This window comes from Megalobrama amblycephala, linkage group LG6 (assembly GCF_018812025.1).
Source record: "Megalobrama amblycephala isolate DHTTF-2021 linkage group LG6, ASM1881202v1, whole genome shotgun sequence".
Taxonomy (NCBI): domain Eukaryota; kingdom Metazoa; phylum Chordata; class Actinopteri; order Cypriniformes; family Xenocyprididae; genus Megalobrama; species Megalobrama amblycephala.
The window spans coordinates 35,007,744-35,025,845 of record NC_063049.1 but is presented as its reverse complement, the minus strand read 5'-3'; the positions used below and the strand labels follow the sequence as shown (position 1 = coordinate 35,025,845).

Sequence of the window (18,102 nt, the reverse complement as noted above, 5' to 3'; positions counted from 1 at the left end):
TGATATAGAAATGACAAGATCATTAGTGGCTGGTTTCTCTGAATATAGTTACAATGTTTGTTTCTTTCTTTTCTTTTTCTTTTTTTTCTTTCTTTTTAATATGAAGATCGGTCTCGTAATTGTATCTGATATGTATTGTAATAATATGACATTTAATAAGTTGCAAAAAAGAATTGTTTCACTGACATCACCGTTCTCCGCAGTTCTGACAGGATTCCAACTAGGTCAGTGATGTATTTCTCTCCTCGACCAGTAGAGGGGGCGCAAGAGAAATATTACTGCCATTTAAAATGATGCCCACCCTAAATCAAATCTTTTTTTATATATATATACATAAAAATCATTTTACCTGTAATAACTGATTCATTTCTCCCTTTCTTCCTCCCCATTATAAATGTAATTGAAATATATATATACATATTTAAAACGAAAACGGTGGCTAAATGAGACCATTAAAGAGGTTGAGGATGTGTAAGGACCGCAGTCCATCAGTGGTCATTACTGGAATTATAATGAATAGATAGTCGTAATAAAGGCTTATAATATTAATAATTATATTAATATAGGATGTGAATATAATAATAAATATAAATATAGGATGTGAATGTATTATAACATGCCACCGGGTTGCAGCTTTAATTCCAGTGTCTCTTCATTGTGTTCTGATAGATACCTAAATAGTGGAGATCACGTCAAACGCATTTTAAATGCAGTGATAAGGAGTCTAATCGATTACCGAGTAGCACTGATAGATCCGTTTCTCTGAGTCAGACGGTCGCTGCTGTCCGTTCTGAAGATGGAGGAAGCAGGCGAAGGGAATCACTATTTCTGCGCGTCTATCGCACTGCAGTGGATACGCTGTCTGTAACTCCATATCAGATGAGATGGAAGTGTGTCACCCCGTGCATTGCTAAAGGTAAGCTAAAATGTCCGTTGCGAATGCTAAGGGTTCCCTTTCTTTGTTTAAAGGGTTGATGTGTCTGTATATGCTGTGCTTTGACAGGTCCAGGACGCGTTTGGATCAGGGTAGGAATTATGGGGGAGTTTGACCCCACCTAATTAAGGGGTGTACCCCTCAAAACAGGTCAAAGGAAAAGGTGTGGGTCTTAAAAGTGTTTATTGATGTTATATGTAAGTATACTTGCGTTTCACCAGCGTTTACAAACAACGTTTCAGTAACTAATAAAGTTATATTTCAAGTTAGTAAGAGTGCGCTAAATGTATCGCTCGCGAACAAATTTACCGTGCCTCTAATTGATGTAACGTAACCATAGCAACAGGTGTCTGCCTGCTCAACGTTTGTCCCGCATGAACATAACTAGCATTATTTATCACTTGAATAATTCCTACAATGGCCTGGATCACTTGTTGCGATTGTTAAATTCTCCAACAGTGAGCGAATTGGTAAAATTTTTTTAGAGGAATAAAGTTTCTTCAAAATAATTTCGGTAAGGTATGTATTTGAGGTAACCTAACGTTAGTGTTTTGGCGCCCCTAGCGCGCGCGTATAGCTAACGTTAATCCTAATAATTATTTTTAAAAGACGTTTTAAACATCACTAAATGTATTTATGATATATTTGTGACGGTTAAAATTGTATTAATGTGATAAATTAGGCTACTAATGTTTTGTAGCGATAGCAGCTGTTGCTATGGTCGTCTCCTAAGCAAAAGTGTTATTTAACTTGAAATCAAACTTTGTAGTTAATAAAACGTTTGCTTTAAAAAAAATGTTTTATAAAAACAGTAATAATGCAACCCCCCTCCCCTCCCCCACCCCGCCCATAATTCGCACTCTTATCAATATTTATGACTCGTGTTTATTGCGCATCATGAGAAGTTAACGACGCTTCTGCCAAGATCCTGTAATGGACGTATGTGTCACATGAATACCGAGCTGCACATGAAGCATACAGATAACCTGCACACAGTCATCCCACAACCTTTGTATCAGACAGGTGGAAATATTGGGCTCTATGCCTGCTGTAGGCAGTTCCCATCATTTCCTTATTTATGGCTTAATTCCCTTGGAACCGGTGGATCCAGTTGAGTATTCGCCCCAGCCTGACATCGATTGACCCAGGTGTTGAACAGGCACAGGTTTCACTTCACTATGTCAAAGCAGTTTCAGATCAGAGGAAGAAATCTAATAGTCAGGGGGAAAGCGCTTAGACGCGTGTGAAATGGAAAAGCTGACGGGCTTGTTCGGCGCAAAGGAAGTCACCAAACGATAGAAACTCAAGAAGCAGCTTGCTTCCTAAGTTTTTTTTTCTTCTTTTTTTTTCGTTTTGGTGCAAGATCGTCCCCTGTTTGTGACCAATATGAACTCCAGTTGAACATGACAGTCATCAGAGGACTTCATCATCACTGTAGACTCTGAAAAGCCTCTGTCATTGGAAATAATTTCTCGCGTTTCTTTTTTTTTTACGCAAGGATTTCTTTGGACACTTACTTGCGTTTTCACAGGGGGGAGAACAAACAAAAAGGTAAAAGTTTCATGCAGTCATCTTTTATGGTTAACATTTCGTAGAGTCTTGTAGTTCAGTTAAAGTAAGGAAAGACTTTTTCTGTATTATAATGCTGATATTTATATACTTATTTTGCCATTATGTATTAATTCTGCTACATACCTCAAGTGACACTTATAGCCTAGATACTGTATTAATATCTTTATTAACATCGTTTATGGATCAGTGATGTGACGCTAATTTTTGTCCCTATCTAATAACTTATTTAAAATTTTATTGAGTGCATATCCTCACTGATATACATGTTAAAGTATATATATATATATATATATATATATATATATATATATATATATATATATATATGTGTGTGTTTGTGTATATGTATATATATATATATATATATATATATATATATATATATATATATATATATATATATATATATATATATATATATATATATATATACACACACACAAACACACACACACACACACACACACACATATATATATATATATATATATATATATATATATAGTGGGGCTTAAAGTAAAAAAATATTGTAACTGTAAATTGTGATATGTATCGGAAGTGTCATTAAAAGGTTAACGTTCTTGAAAATGTTTGAAAATACAATCTATAGTATCTATAAAAACAGTAAAGAAATTCTTAAAAATTATTAATAAAATTTGTAATATTATTAATATTTTAAAAACAATTAAGTCAGGGTGGCATAACTGGCGTGCAGGAAGCCATTTTGTTTTTGAATGTGACAACCATAAAATAGAGACCCCTGTAGACCCTCATGACCGTGTGTCATGTTTTTCATGTTGTTTTGTTGTTGTTTTTTTGGGTGGGGGGTTCATTACAATATTTTTGTTCTGGTCAAATAGAGTAATTCTAAGAGAACGTCTTGATATTCGTGCCTCAAAAATATATATATATATATATTTTTTTTTTTAACTTAAAAATGTGTAAAACAATGATATGGTGATAATGATGATATGGTGTAGGTCCTTGGTCCTTTTACTTGAGGGTTACGCCACCTGACAACATTTCTGTTTTTGTAGAAAATGGTTTAAATGACACCCTCTCCCCACCCATCATATTATCATGAACCCAAAGATTACATTTCTAAGAACATGGTTCATGTGTTTTGCATTCTATTTTTAACGGTTCTCTTTTTTTCGGACATCCTTATTCGTCATTGGCTGGTATATTGCATGTAACATCCATTTAATCTCAAAGGGGTTTAATTAGTTGAGGAAAGTTAGTCTACTGATATTCAGGAATTGATCGGGGAGGGTAGTGTTATGCTGTAGTCCTGGATAGTGAAGGCTGTGTACACTCATGTCGTGATCGGTGTGTATGCTGGGGCCCCTGGAGAACCGCAACGCCATACATAAGACCAACTTCACTCCTAATGATTTGCATGACATGACTCTATTATTGTTTAGTGCTTTTAATTTAAGCAATCATTTCTTGTACTAATTTGGTAGTATTTCCATATCAAGGAGCTTTTTTATTTCAGAAACTTTGATCAGGGTCAGAGCATCCAGGTGCACTCTTGTGTAATGTCAGATTATTCCTCGTAATTTATGGGATTTCAGGAAAGCTGGTTCATGATATTGTGTAGTTCCTGACTTGATGAGGGCTGATTAGGTACCAAATAGTTAACTTTATAGTTTACTGATTTATCTGCGTTTAATGTACTGTATGTGTGCTAATGTACTGTTACTAATGCTTTAAGGACCGTGCATTGCCACATATCATTATGGGAGCGTAGAGAGATCAAAATGACTTTATTATTCTATTAATCAAACTGTTATTTACTTTCTTGTGCATTTAGCATCTGTGATTTAATAAAGCACAACAGTGAATGTTTACTTAATAAGCTGCTTAATTGGTTTACGTGATATTTACTTAGGTATATTAGGTTTAGAAATACTGTTTTAACAGAATTTGTTAGTACAAATATTAATATCAGTGCTTTATGAACTAAATCACAACTAGTAATTGACTAGTAAAAGTTAAAATAAAAATATATCACATTTCTCTTTCCAAACCTGGCATGTAGATGCCCTAATATCTGTCATAATTGAGGTACTTTAAGCATAATTTGGGTCCAGGCCAAGAGAATGTATTTTTACACGTGCATTGAGCCATTTTTGCACTTTCCATCCAGCAAAACATAAACAGCATACAGTAGCTCTTATTTGTGGAACTTCACAAACGTCACGGAATTGCTAATTTTATCTGTCATCACAAGTGAGAATGACATTCCTCCAAGTCCGTTCTATAATAATAAACTATGAAAAGCATATTAATGCTGTGCTCATTTTTCTTTGTAACATTTTGTAATGATTTCATCTGATTGTGCTCTAATATAAGCCTTAGATTTGTTGTTTTAGTTTACGTTAATTAAACCTGTATAGTTTATAGAATTAGTTATATCGTGGCTAAACGTGTTTCTATCCAGCAATGAGGCCAGCTTGATATGATCTGATGGACGATATGCTGTACATCAGAACAAGCACTGCTGATTTTTACAGCTCACTTACTCCATCCAAGCATTTAATTTTAGACTTATTTTTCAATATAAGGACCTGAAACTCAGTGAAAACATGGCAATTTTCACACTTTGCATGTATCTTTTTTTGCCTAACCAGGAAGTTGTCACTTTATATGTTACTTCCCTAATACTTCACAAGACAATTTAGATATTTTATATAAAACCGGTTTTATTTTTAAGAGTATACACGGCAGTGATATAGACAGTTGCATTCAGCTGAGAAGAGCTAAAAACTGTAACAGAAAAGTTAAACATTGAGGAATCGTACATTCGTGTGTTTTTTCACAGCAGCGTTATGTGCCAGAGACACTGGTGTACTGATTTTGAATTGAAAAATTTATTACAAATGAACTGTTGACATTAAACGTCGAGTGTTTGTACTTGGTCTTGCATAATTTGAGGAAAAACATAACATTATTATGTAATTTCTTGCTTAATTTTTTTTTTTTTAAAGACTATTTATTTTCCTATATTCACTTTCACAAGATATTTAAATTTTTACTGCAAATATTTAAAGAAACCTGTGCCAGTAATGTTTGCTAAATACAGAATAATACAAAATCCCACATCTAATTTATAACTCATCTTCATTTCACAGCTCTGCCCCCTGAATATGGACATGGAGGCGTCGAATGGCTATATTGCGAGTAAGTAAAGTATTTTCGAACATCTCAATGACCACTTTCAAAATAAAATAAAAAAATATAAGCATCCTTTATTTAGCATATACAAGCTTGTTAAATGGCCTTTTTTTGTTAGGGGTTTCAAGTCTGTCAAGTTCATTCAAAAACGTTTCTTTAACCTTTATAGTGAAGATGGGGAGTGTTTTGTATGAATTAATGAATGCATTTAAATTTACTCTATGTTCCCAATCATATAATTCTGTTATTCTAGAAGAAGGCTAATTGAAGACAATGAAAGATAAACAGGAAAATAATAGTACAGTAATAGTTCTACTGTAATCAATCAGAACAGATGCAGACCAAACATAGTCAAGCAGTTCCGTCATTTTTATCATGTCACCTGCTTCTCTGTTTCTCTCATGCTGAGTGTGACACTTACTTCATTGGGTTTAGACTATTGATAATTGTCTTTTATCTGACTTCTTAAAATGAGTAACGCATATTTGGACCAAGGTTTATCGAGGAATGCTCTCCGTAAATCAAATCGGATAACCTGGTCAAGTAAAAGCTTACCTATTAATAACTCTTTTGCATTGTAGACATATTTTGTTGCTTGTTTTTTAAAATGCGTTGATTTATTTTAGATATGCTATCTAATTCCAACAGCACTGTGGGAGTTTGTCTGCAGCTGTAAAGCCAGTTCTGCTTTATGAATATGTGCAGTAGTCAAGCACACTAGCTGCCCCCAAGATCCAGTTGAAAAGCATCGACTCTTGGCTCCCCTTGAGATTTGTTATCTGGACGGGGCTTCAGTACCAGGTGCACAGTGGTACCTTCAAGCCCGTTAACTCCCCCGGCAGATTCCCTCAGATGGAACGTGCTGATAAAACGTCCCTCATCTAAAAATTCTTGCAGGTGTCTTGGAAAATGAAAAGTTTACAGTTTAACTTGGTTCCATAGACTCTTAAAGGCATTTTTCCTTTCTTAAAGGGCTCGTTATATTTTAAAAACATGAATGAATGCCAATCCACACCTTGTTTTTGAATAGCATTATCACATTTCAGAAAACACAACTCTTTAGTGTTCAAGATTATGAAGTTGTAAAGGACTTGAAACTGTGCTCAGATGTGTCAGTGTGTGTTCACAGCAATATTTTGCGTATTTTCACATCATTTACACGTCTTTTTTTCTTCAAGTTTTTTCTTTTATGGTTTAAAACCACATGCTAATAGTTTCCCTCAAACTAGGAATCAACAGCTTGGTTTCTGTTTCCTAAAAAGACAGTCTTAAGTTTGTCCATCTCAGATCACCGGCTAATACTTCAACCTTTTGTGCAGTAAACTGCTATTGATATGCTAATAAGACCTCGTCCCCTTCGGTGTGTCCTTTTAAAGAAGAGCAGTTCAGCAGTGGCAGGTGGCAAGGAGCGTGAGTGGGAATGTGTTTTGTGTTTGATGTGGAAGGATGGTTTGGAGGTGTGTGGACGGACAGGATAAACCTGATCCATGCTCGAACTTTAGCGTCTATGACATGCCACAACCAATCACTGGCTTTCCTAGGAGAAACGATCCTGTTAAAAACTCCTCTTTTTTTTTGTTTAGTATCGCCACTCTGGCACAGAACCTGCCTCCAGGCTCCACCCCCACTAATGCAATACAGCCAGTGGCTACCATGATGCACAAATCACTTCAATGCTCTATAAATCATTTTTGTAACCAGAGTGATTTCAAAGAGTTTCTGGTGAAGTCAACATGAAATCCAGTTTGACCATTTAAATGTATCACTTATCAAATGATTCATGGGTGCATGTTATTTCAATAAAAAAAAAAAAAAAAAAATATATATAGCATATATATAAAAATATATATATATATATATATTAAATTAAAATTGTATAACTTTTTCCAGTATTTAACACCCACTTTTTATGATTCAGTCAATACCTCATGAATAAAAATCTTTTTCTTTCTCATTGAATATCCCATTTTGCTCTAAAAATATATATTACAGAAGTCATACGTGTTGCGTTTCACGTTGACTTTAACCCGTGGGCCACTATTAAAAACACCCCCAGTTATTTTCCTCATCGATCCACTAAAAAAGTGCATGGAACAGTCCATTCTGTAGGTTGCTGTTTGATTTGTACACACAGTCTCAGCGAATGAGTGAATCGGGATCTGATTCTGACTCAGCACTGTCACAGGCCAGACCTGTAGTCACTCCAGTAGTCTCCAAAGGGCCTACGGATTTTCAGCATGCATCACTGCATGGGGGCAGATGGTAGCCTTATTAATATAAACCGTATACTGTAGGCCGTCATTACAATAGAGCTCTAGGGCCATCAACAATCATATGTGTAGGAATGTCAATGTGATTTACAGAACAAATTAAACAAAGTGGAATCATTCTAAAACTGAGAAAACCACATATTAAAGTGCGTCAGAGATTGTTCAATTGATAACAAAGCCAAGTGCACACTGCAAGACTGCATAGTTGGGAAGCAAGACCCATAAAGGAAACGAACAGCAAAGAATTTTAGCATAATTTATAATACACCACCATTCAAAAGTTTAGGGTCAGCAAGATATTTTGTATTTATTTATTTATTTATTTATTTATTTTGTTTTTTAATAAAATAATAATTTTATTCAGAAAGGATACGCTAAATTGATCAAAAGTGACAGTAAAAAAGTATATATCTAATAATATATTTATAATATATTTATAAATACTATATGCATTTCTATTTAAATCCTGTTCTTTTGAAATTTCTAGAATCCGGAAATAAATGTATCATGGTTTCCACAAAAATATTAAGCAGCACAATCGTTTTCAACACTGCAGATAATAATAAATGTTTCTTGAGCACCAAATCAGCGTATTTAAATGATTTTTGAAAAATCACGTGACACTGAAGACTGTAGTAATTGCTGCTGAAAATTCAGCTTTGCCATCACAGGAATAAATTAAAAACAGGTATTTTAAACTGTAATAATATTTTATAATATTACTGTTTTTTTTTACTGTATATTTGATCAAGCAAATGCAGCATTAAACGTTAAAACATCTTACCCCAAACTTTTGAACAGTTTGTGTGTGTGTGTGTATGTGTGTGTGTGTGTGCTTGTGCTTGTGCGTGTGTGGGTGGGTGGGTGTATAGATAGGAAAGAAAAATATCTAATTGACTTTTAAGTCAAACTGTGAGTCTAAATGTGCACAGGGTGATAAGCTTCAGTCTTGTATGCGCTTGGCATTAGAAATGATATTTATCACGGTTCTGTTTAGATGTGGGATAAGAGAGCTCTTTCAGCCGCTACTGTACAAGAGTTTAGTTTACTCTCACAGATCTTTTTTCCTGAGAACCTCTATCATGCCGGGAGGCCATCAGACACAGCGCTCTGTTATGGAAAATCCTCCCCTCGGCCGTCACTCAAATCGAAGTGGCTGCTTGTTTCCCGTTGCCAAGGGACTGCCGGTTACCTGAGATTTCCCTCAACCCCGGCACCGTAACCGGAGACAGGCTTTGGGATTGTGTCATTGGCTGCGTCTCCCCGAGTTGCTCTCCCTGTCAGAATGACAGTGTCTGTCTGCCAGCTTGACAGCACAGATATCCGTCGCCTGATGTACCTCAAAGGCCCTCATTTACAGATTCATTTACTTTAATCACAAATGTAATGTTTTGAATCTTTTTAAAACCTTTATAGTTCATGAAGGGTGGTGTTTATTGTTGTTTAGTAGGTTAAGGATTGAATAAGGACCTGCTGATTCACAAGAAGAATACAGACCAATTAATCATAAAAAATGCCAGGAATACTGTTTTAGAGCCCTTTGGCAGACTCACTCTGCTACCTAACAAACCTGTTTGAAGGAGGGACTGACTAGATTTAGTGCATTGGTTAGAGTTATAACAGCCAGCTTAACTGTGACATCCAAGGTACTTTCCAGTCATAAATGTGGAGTTCAAGGAATGATCTGAGCTGTAATACCGCCCTTGGTGGTTGTGTGTATGCATAATGCAAGCATTAAGAGCTGTCTAATGCCGTTGCCGTTGTATTGAGTGTTTGGCTCTGAAGGGGTCAGTGGGTAACGGGATCAGGGAGCAGGAATCGCTCCCCCTGAGTGGATGCTCTGAAGCCGTATTATTTCCCAAAGCCGGTGCGCGGCGAGTGCGGAGAGATGAGGAAATCCAATCTGAATCTTAAGGATGTGGCTGAAAGCTTAACAACCTCTCCACAAATGAGTTGATGGCTCACCATCTCTGTAAACTGAAGTGTTGAGCTGGTCATTGACCCTAGAGAAATTTCAGCTCTGGTAACAGAGACGGGTGCTATTAAAAGCAGTTAGTGTGTACAGTACCTGAAAACCATGGGATATGTTGCTCTCCTTTATCAAGGTATCAGCGAGTATTATAGAGGATCGTTGGACATTTTAGATGGACATCTGTTAGAGTATTAAACAGTAGAGTTCAGTACTGTGCAAAGTGAATATAAGCAGTTGTGAAAACTAATCAGTCAGATTAATTCCGTAATCATATTATATTATATACTATTTACTAATACTATTTTTAAATGTTAAAAAAATATATATATAAATATATATATATATATATATATATATACATTTAAAATAATATTTATATATATATATATATATATATATATATATATATATATATATATATTTAAAATATTATTTTAAATGTGTATATATGTGTGTGTGTGTGTGTGTGTATATATATATATATATATATATATATATATATATATATATATATATATATATATACAGTGCTTAACAAATTTATTAGACTACCTGACTAATAAAGAGAAAACACATTTTTAGGAATATTCAAAAACTTGTTTAAAGCTAAACTTTTTATTGTCATTTATCAGGCAAATAACAAACTGAAACAACTTAACAGTCTTTATTCACACATAACAACCAAAAAAATTATATATTTTATTTTTATTTTGTATGGCCTCCTTTGGCCTTGATAACAGCTTGCATTCCTGCTGACATTGTGTTATGTCCCACAGTCTCTGTTGTTATTTACTTTCAAATAGTTTCTAGTTGTTCTCAAAGACTTGCTTTTGATTAAACTTTTGTGCGTCCATTAAATCCCAACAATAATTATATTTTAGCTTTAGAAACATTACTATGACTAAAGATCTTACACTGGCACAAACCTTACATTGTGTGGTGGTCTAATACATTTGTTAAGCACTATATATATATTACACACACACACATATATATATATATATATATATATATATATATATATATATATATATATATACATTTTTGGTTCCCTGACAAAACATTTTTACATTGTTGGGAGCATATCTGAGTTTTAAACTGTATGTTTGAGTATAGGAAATAAAAAGTATTAAGAAGTACTCAACAGTAGGAAGTAGATTTGTGATTTAAACAGAAGGCTACATGATTTTATTAAGCAAAGTTCATCTTTGCTCTAGAATTTAGTCCCTGTTGTGTAAGAAATAACATTATTTATGAGCCATATACAGTATATATAACAAAGTGAACGTGCATTTTACTTCATATCTGTTACTATATTGTGTTTATCATGGCTAGAACTGTATTAGCCAGTCAGCATCTCAGACCCAAACTGTAGCATAGTTTTAAACAGTAAATTGCAGTAAAAAGTATATTGAACAGTATTCAGTATGAAGCATTAAACTATAGAGTATGGTTGAAAGTAAATTTGAGTAGTAAATGACAGTAAGAAATGAACCTAGAAGAGTTTTTGTTGCAGTTATCCTTTATTCTGTTTTATCTTTGACTGATAATCAAAAAGTGTGGCTTTTATAAGAGAGTTGTTCCTTGAACTGTCTGCTTGTATAGATCTGAGTTCAGAGCTGCATTTAGCCACAATAGCTGTGCTGCCTGGAGCAAGGCAATGTCCTCAGTGCACTTGTTTCTGTCTGTCTCCTAGGTAACGGCGACTGCTCTCCCAGGAAGGAGAACTCGAGAATGCTGGTGGACCTGTCGACCAGCACACCCAATGGCCAGCGTTCCCAAAGTCCTGATTCCCCTGCTGGTAAGTAGGCTTGTCTTCTAATAAGTCCACTCCCCTCAATGCTTGTTCTCATTTGACTTTCTTAGATGTGGTGCGTTGATTAGATTAGCTTAAAGGGATAGTTCACCCAACAATGAAATTTCTATCATCACACCCTCATATTGTTCCAAACCTGTATGACTATCTTTCTTTCTTGGAATGGAAAAAGAGACAATTGGTAACACTTTATTTTGATAGCCCACTTTAGATATTCTACAGGCTATAAGTAACTTTGCAACTACATGTCAACTTCCAGTCATTAGAGTATTAGTAGACTGTCTGCTTAAAATATGCTTACACTTTATTTTGATGGTCCTCCAACAGACATTCCACTGACTATAAGAAACTTTGCAAGTAATAATGTGCTGGTCACTCTTTTTCATAACTGGAGCTTTCAAGCTTCAAAAAGGATGCAAAATAATAAAAAAAAAAGTCATAAATTTAGTCCATGTGACTGTATCTGAAGTCTTAAGGCCTGACAAAGACCTTGTTGAGTCAAAACATTGTAATTTGTTGATTTATTAGTTTCATGGGAGCAGATGTGCAGTGTGTCATTTTTGACCTTTTTTTTGACCGAGCACCTGCCCAATTTTGGATGTGCGCACACTACGTCTAATTGAGATGTATCTAAATTTATCCAAAAAATCATGTAATATCTCTGTATGATGAAAGAACAAAATTTCAGCCATTATTCAATGAAAACATCTCTCACAAATGCGCTACGAGAGCTTTGTTTTGCAAGTGAATCATTCTTTGAGTCAGATTTTTAAATGAATCACTGATTTGGTTCATAAAACTTGTTTTAAATGATTTGTTCAGTTGAATCAACTCACTGACTGAATGATTCCTTTGCAGCAGCAGCAGTTGTCATGTTAACAGCTTACTGGAGAGGAAGATTATTAGTTAATAATGAATTGAATTTTTCACACAAAGCTTTCATGTGGCTTCAGAACATTATGCATCATATTTAAAATATGACTAATCTTACAATATTTTATAGTATTTTACTGTGCTTTTGTTTCCTTTTCTAAGCTTGAAAGAGTTTTAAAGCTTGATATACAGGTGAGTAAATTATGACAGAATTGTTATTTTTGGGTGAACTATCCCTTTAACATTAGAATACGAAATACAGTATCTCACTGTCCATTGCAAAAGATATGAAAAAGGAGAAATGAGTGAGCATCAGCTTGCAAGGGACAGAGGAAGGACCTTTATCTCTCAGTTAGTTAAAAAAAAAAGAAGTTACAGCTTTATCTCCGATCTGACGGGATAGGCCCAGTCTGTGACATCTCCCTTCCTCAAAATCAACTGCTGGTTAGATGGAGGGCTCGTCAGCATGAGCGTGCATACTGAGAAAAGGGAAGCGCTTGCCGCTGAAGGATGGAGGCACAGACCATGATCCCAGATGGAGATTGTTCTTCTAGATAATTTATTGGTCATGTTGCACAGGACGTTGAGAAACATGTTACTGGGTAAAGAGAAGTCTAACCTACACATACACGGTTTAGTTAACCCCATGCTTGCACTCAGAGATGGAGGGATGCACAGATGATAATTTAATATTCTGCAAAGGTGAAATTTTAATAGAAGGAGACCTTCGAGTTTGATTTGCACATCATTTATGCATCCGACTACGTTGGTTTACTTTGCTTTTGTACTGTGCCTGTCATGAGAGCCTGTTAGTCGCTGACTCAGGTGTATGTATCCCCAGCATTGAGAGTGTTTTGTTCTCATTCAATTCCTTTGATCATATGATGATGAGAATGCTAAAGGATTCTGTATGTTGTCCCGGCAACCATTTCAAGTTCACTCAGCTGCAGCCATCATAGACACTCCATACCGTGTACGCTAGAGATAGTTAAACCACAGGCAGCTGTTTTCTGATGTCATGATTGACAGAATGGACAGAGAAATAGGAAGAAACGTACGTCTCGACACATTGAGGTAATGCCGTTCGACTGTGATGTGTTGACAGGATTGCCCTGCATTTGCTGTGGTGTGTATAGAGTTTTTATTTTGAGCGCCGAAGCTTGCAATTGTTCATGCGAGTTATAAGTGTTTCTTTGAAAGTGAAGATGTCTTGTGCAATATTAAGCAACTACGCCTGTAATACTTCGTTGGAAGTGCCAGTGAGTGAAGTGAGGGTTATCTTGTGGCACTGCCATACAGCACTTATCTTTCAAAAGCTCTGTGAACCTGCACGTCACTGTGTGTAAACAGTCTCTTAATCGAAATGGGATGATTTTAAAGAGGTGTTTGAATTTAATTTTACTGTAACTTACTTGCTAATCAGTGTTTTGTGTGTATAGTGCTATTGAGATGGGATTTTCTAAACAACTATACTGGTTCGAATGGGATTGGAGTCTTATTAGTTGACTCAAATCTGGGAGAGTGTATTGGAAGAGGGTGTTTCAACAGGTCATGTGCTCCTGATATGTACACCACAAAAACCACTGAAATAACCATCATAAAAAAAAAAAAAAGTACCTTTTTATTATTTACAATTTTTATATGCCAATTATGATCAATTATACCTAAATTATATACAGTTCTTAACAAATGTATTAGACCACCACCCAATGTAAGGTTTGTGACACAGCTGCCCTAAACTAAATATTGGTGATTACCAAAGTAATTTTTGGAGTTAATCCACTCCAGTATGTGTAAGCTCCTTAGTCACAGTAGTGTTTTTAATGCTAAAATATAATTATTGTTGGGATTTAATGGATTCTAAGATAGATCACACAAACGTTTCATCAAAAGCGAGTCTTTGGGAACAACTAGAAACTATTTGGACGTCAATAACAACAGAGACTGTGGAAAAGTACATAAAAACAAGGCCAATGTTATCAAGGCCAATGGAGACCATACAAAATAATAATAAAATCTTTTTATTTTTTTTTTTTTTGTTATTATGTGTAAATATTAATAAATGACAGTAAAATGTTAAGTTTTTTAGTTAAGTTTTTGACAGATTCCTAAAATATTTTTTTTCTCTCTTTTTATGGTGGTCTAATACTAATATATATATATATATATATATATATATATATATATATATATATATATATATATATATATATATATATATATATATATATAGTATTAGACCAATATATATTGGTCTATATATATAAATATATATATACAATATATATATTTATATATATTAGTATTAGACCAATATATATTGGTCTATATATATAAATATATATATACAATATATATATTTATATATATATAAATGTGTGTGTGTGTATATATAATAATGGATGGTTTAATGAAGCTTACCTCACACTCAGACTGATCAGACTTTCCTTGATTTAATGTTATTTCTATGTTCAATAAGAAGAGTACCTGAGCCATCAACTGTTTTACCCAGAACTACAAGTTGGCAAAAAGATCAAAATCAATAATAAATGTCCGTTAGGGAGCGCAAATTTTGCCTTGGTTACAGTATTCAAAGGTCAATATAAACCAGGAAAAGTAAAAAAAAAATGGTGTGTAGTTTGATTCAGAGGTTCTACGAAGATTGAGTGAGGAGAAAATACAATTTCAACAAGATTAAAATCTCAAAGTATGTTTGTGAAACACACATTTACCTCCTCAGGGAAAACTAGTCCCATCAAATAGTGTTTATGAGTGATATCATTCTGATGTGAAAGTCCGTAAGCAGAAGGAACTACTGAGCTTTTTAAGGGGATCAGAGAGATTTCAGTCATACTCTCACTCAGACTGTGACTCAAATCTAGCGAAGCTGCAGAGCGGTTTGCCTAAGGGACAATACTCATATGGACGGGAAAGACGGAGGTGACTCAAAGCTTAGTCTCAAGCTCTCGCCCAGAGATTAAACCCACGGTAAAATTACAAACAGGTTTGTCTGGATGGTATAGAGAGCTGCCTGCCCTTTTTCCACCTGTCGTGAAACCTGGAGAGTGTGCGTGGTTGAGACGGAAAACTTGCGGGCCGGGCTGTCGCGTGTTTACGTGTCGCTATGTGTTTATACGTCCCTTTGCATGTCTATTTTTGTCACGCTCTGTGTGTCTCTGCATGTGGGGGTGGCCTCCCTGGAGGTGCTCGACAGCCTGTGCACTGAGATAAATGGAGAGGCCCGCTCAGTCCAGAGCACTGGCCCACCTCCTCTTCTCTGTCTCCCACTGTCAGTCATGTAGAACTCCACCTGCCCACTGTTTGCCTCGCTACCCTAGAGACTACAGCTGCGTCGGCCTTTTTTTTCCTGTTTGATGTCATCCCAATGCTGTTATCATGTTGGAGAACAGATTTCTTGGTCAGTGTGCTGTCATAGTAACCAGTGACTTCAATAGAGTCTTGTCACACAGTGCTTGATCATGTGTGTGGAAACTATTGTAGTGCAGTGGGTGATGAAGTTTGGCTTTTGTGTTTTGTACTGCTTAAAAACTTGTTTAAGGCTTGAATGTTTTCTTGCAGCGCGCACAATCAAACAAGAGGAAGGTACTGAGGAGGAGACGGAGAGAAGGCCCAATGGTCCAGATGAGGCGGGTCACAGCGGTGAGGAAGGCTCTGGATTGGAGGAGCCCATGATTGACAGCCCAAACAACTTACAAGATGGTGGACCAGGAACAGAAGCGCAGAGCGAGACAGGAATAAGACTGCCAAATGGTAAATATAATGGTAAATATTAAGATTATTTTAATATCAGTTATTAACATGTAAAATGGAAAAAGGTGCAACACTCACTCTTGAAGAAATCCAACTTTATTGATAAAAAATGTTTGACGTTTCGGCCTTTGTCAAGCTTGACAATGTCCAAAATGAATGTTACACGTTTTTTTAATCGTCACACATTTTTTTAATCAATAAAGTTGGATTTCTTCAAGGCTGAGTGTTGCACCTTTTTCCAATTTACATTAATTTTTTATTTTTTATTTTTTTGGTTACACTTTTCTTCTGTTAGTAGAGCATCTCCTTTTAACATTTTTTATAATATCTGTTATTAAGTCATGGAAAAAATACATATAAGCTTGAGCTAGAATAAAACTTGCTCACAATTCAGCATACATACATTAGCATAATCATAAAAGACAAGAAAAGGTTATGGAAAAGTCAAAGAATTAATAAAGTGTGGTAACCCTAAATAAAATGGAAGCTTAAAAGAGAAGATATATTTTTAAAAGATACATTTATGTATATTTTATAATATTATTTGGAAAAAAAAAAAAATATATATATTTATATATACATATTTATTTTAATTACATATATCATCATGGCACCATGATCCAGCAATTCAAAGTGCAAATGATTTGCCTAAATTTATTGTGACACTTCTCAAGTAAGTTTCGACAGAGCACATTTCACTGACTTCCCATTCAAATAGCAAAACCCTTTCGTGACCAGGGCTTGTCACTCATGCTTTCTTCCTTTTTTCAGTGTTAAAAGGGTGTGGAGCATGTGGCTGTTCAATAAGAAGACAAAAGTTAAGACTAGGAGTTATTCTCAGGGAAAACATCCTAGGAATCCTCCACAACCTGTTCCCAAGCCCTAGGCTGACGCTGATTCAAACACGCTAGCAGGACAGGGTCATATTTCACTTTTCCATGGTTTCATCTCTGCCCATAAAATAAAACATTCACCTAGAACTGATGGTTGCAATTTCTGTGTCCATTAAACGTGTGTTTTAGAGTTACATGCTATTTTTAGAGCAGGTGCTCATGCAGCAGGTCTGACTAATCCAATTAATTAAACATAATTACATTCCAATCAAAAAATTGTATCAAAGAGGCTCAGCATATTTATCATAGCTGTAAAAGGTACTTTTTGAGATGAAGACTCATGAAAAACAATTATAATTGTAGTGCTTATAAATGGCTAAAATGGTATGTGATACTATAGTTGTGTCCCAAATAATACACTATACTCTTATGCACTGTGTACAAACTGTGCAGTGTATGAACTTTATAAGTTTTGTCATTCAGCACCAGAGAATGAATGACTGAATGACCCCCCCCCCCCCCCCCCACTTTTTCCTTTTGAAATTTTCAAATTACTCTCACTATTTAGACTACAAAATGCCATAGAATAGTGCATAAATATGTGATTTGGGATGCACCTTATGTTTAACTGACAGGTAGAATGCGTTTTTCTACAGGTAGCGCTTTCGACAGGTAGAATGCGTGTAAATAGGGCTGGGTGCAGGTTTGCCAGGTTTTCACAACAAAACCCACCCAACTGCTACTCAAAACTAGCCCAAAAATAACTGAATCACATTTCAAAGGGGGTCCCCCGGTAAAAATTGTGTTCCGGGGGTAAAATCCGTGTTTTTGGTGGGGGATTCCCTGATAAAATTCGTATTCCAGGGCCTAAATATCATTTT

General features: G+C 35.3%; 1 protein-coding gene across 4 annotated transcripts in view; it reads left to right on the top strand.

The window, feature by feature from the left end:
- Nucleotides 1–694: 694 nt before the first annotated feature.
- The window catches only part of ikzf2 (IKAROS family zinc finger 2), a 30,465-nt gene continuing 13,057 nt past the window's right edge, over nt 695–18,102 (top strand). Inside the window, exons 1-4 of one of the 4 annotated variants that reach the window (XM_048194322.1) lie at nt 695–916; nt 5,644–5,692; nt 11,625–11,729; nt 16,197–16,400. In XM_048194322.1, coding sequence (XP_048050279.1) covers nt 5,659–5,692; nt 11,625–11,729; nt 16,197–16,400 — 343 coding nt within the window. In that variant the 5' untranslated portion in view covers nt 695–916; nt 5,644–5,658. Of the gene's footprint in view, nt 917–1,310; nt 1,454–1,843; nt 2,486–5,643; nt 5,693–11,624; nt 11,730–16,196; nt 16,401–18,102 lie in introns of those variants that run through there. The other 3 variants (XM_048194323.1, XM_048194321.1, XM_048194324.1) reach the window with 3 other exon arrangements.